This window comes from Lontra canadensis, unplaced genomic scaffold (genome assembly GCF_010015895.1).
Source record: "Lontra canadensis isolate GAN:19392208 unplaced genomic scaffold, GSC_riverotter_1.0 scaffold231, whole genome shotgun sequence".
In the NCBI taxonomy this organism is placed as follows: Eukaryota; Metazoa; Chordata; class Mammalia; order Carnivora; family Mustelidae; genus Lontra; species Lontra canadensis.
Window position 1 is genome coordinate 23211 of NW_022631225.1, and position 1683 is coordinate 24893.

A 1683-nucleotide genomic window follows, 5' to 3' on the forward strand; every position below is an offset into this window, starting at 1 on the left:
AAATACATTTTTTAAAGATTTTATTTATTTATTTGACAGACAGAGATCACAAGGAATCAGAGAGGCAGGCAGAGTGAGGGGGATGGTGAAGCAGGCTCCAGGTCAAACAGAAAGTCCGATGGGGGTCTCAATCCCAGCAATCTGGGATCATGACCTGAGCCAAAGGCAGAGGCTTTAACCTACTGAGATGCCCAGGCACCCAATATATGCATTTTTAAAACAAACAAACAAACAAACAAACAAACAAACAAAATAATACTGCATATTGTCAAAGTGCTGACTAAACAAAGTGATCCACAAACAATGAAATCTTTGTTTTTAACTTGTAAAGCATTAAACCTATGACTGGAGTTAACTATATACTCAGAGGACATGCAAAGAGGGTCTGCCCTCCACTGAATAAAACAGCCCAGCCTGGAACATGCCGCTGGGAGAGGAGCCCCAGGCCTGGATTTCTAGGTGTCCACATTCACTGATCAGGACAGAACACGGAGAACTCACTATGGAGTTTGTTCTTGGCAAGTTTTCCTTGTTGCTCTTTTAAAAGGTAATTTCTGGAGAACAAACTACATTGAGGATGAGAGTGGATATGAGTGAGAGAAACCATAGGTGTGTGTGACAGATTCCTGACCAGGATGTCTTGTGTCTGTAGGTGTCCAGTGTGAGATGCAGCTGGTGGAGTCCAGGGGAGACCTGGTGAAGCCTGGGGGGTCCCTGAGACTCTCCTGTCCAGCCTCTGGATTCATCTTCAGTAACTATGCCATGAACTGGGTCTGCCAGGCTCCAGGGAAGGGGCTGCAGTGGGTCGCAGGTATTTGGTATGATGGAAGTAAAACATACTACTCAGACTCTGTGAAGGGCCGATTCACCATCTCCAGAGACAATGGCAAGATCACGCTGTATCTGCAGATGAAAAGCCTGGGAACCGATGACACAGCCGTGTATTACTGTGTGAGAGACACAGTGAGGGGACATCAGTGTGAGCCCAGACACAAACCTCAAACTACAAGGGCATCAGACCAGCAAAAGGTGCACACTCCTCACCAATTCTGTCTTTAATCCCAGGAGCAGGTGCAGATGGAAGCTATGGCATATTTCCTGTCAGGGTGTGTGGTTTCCTCTCCATAGAGAAGTTTCCCCAAGGGAGCCTCCTTGTCATTATTCTGTGCTTACCTATTCACTCTCTGACTTAGAAACGTAGGTGTAACAGGAAGAAAAATATATTAACATGCAAAAAAAAAAAAAAAAGAGTCAGGTACATTAGTTTCCTCTTGTCCTTAAATACCAAAAAATTACAAATATCCTGATGCAGGTCAACAAAACCTTCATAAGAATCTCAGCAGCACTCACTGTAGATCACAAGAACCTCCAGTGAAGCCAGAAGACCACACACACACACACACACACACACACACACACACACAGGAGTATAAAACCTCCACTGGAAAAAAAAATTAAATTTAAGAAAAGAGAAGAAAACCTCTATCACCATCCTGTAATTTCTCTGCAGCAAAGGTAGTCATAAGACAGAAATACAGACCATACAGGGGGACCTCAAGACGCAAGAAAAATCTCAAATATACAACATACCATTACACCTAAAGGTGCTAGAAAAAAAAAAAAAAAACTGAAACCTATATATAGCAGAGGAAGGCAAGAAGTAGCAAGATTAGAGCAGAAAGA

General features: G+C 43.3%; 1 gene segment (V, D, J or C); it reads left to right on the forward strand.

Annotated features, from left to right (window-relative positions):
* Positions 1-480: 480 nt before the first annotated feature.
* LOC116862304 lies at positions 481-1059 on the forward strand (the record flags this gene model as incomplete). The annotated part of the segment is given in 2 exon segments: positions 481-547; positions 653-1059. Coding segments are annotated over 2 exon segments (474 nt in total), but the record flags the coding sequence as incomplete, so codon positions are not given.
* Between the last annotated feature and the right edge of the window lie 624 nt (positions 1060-1683).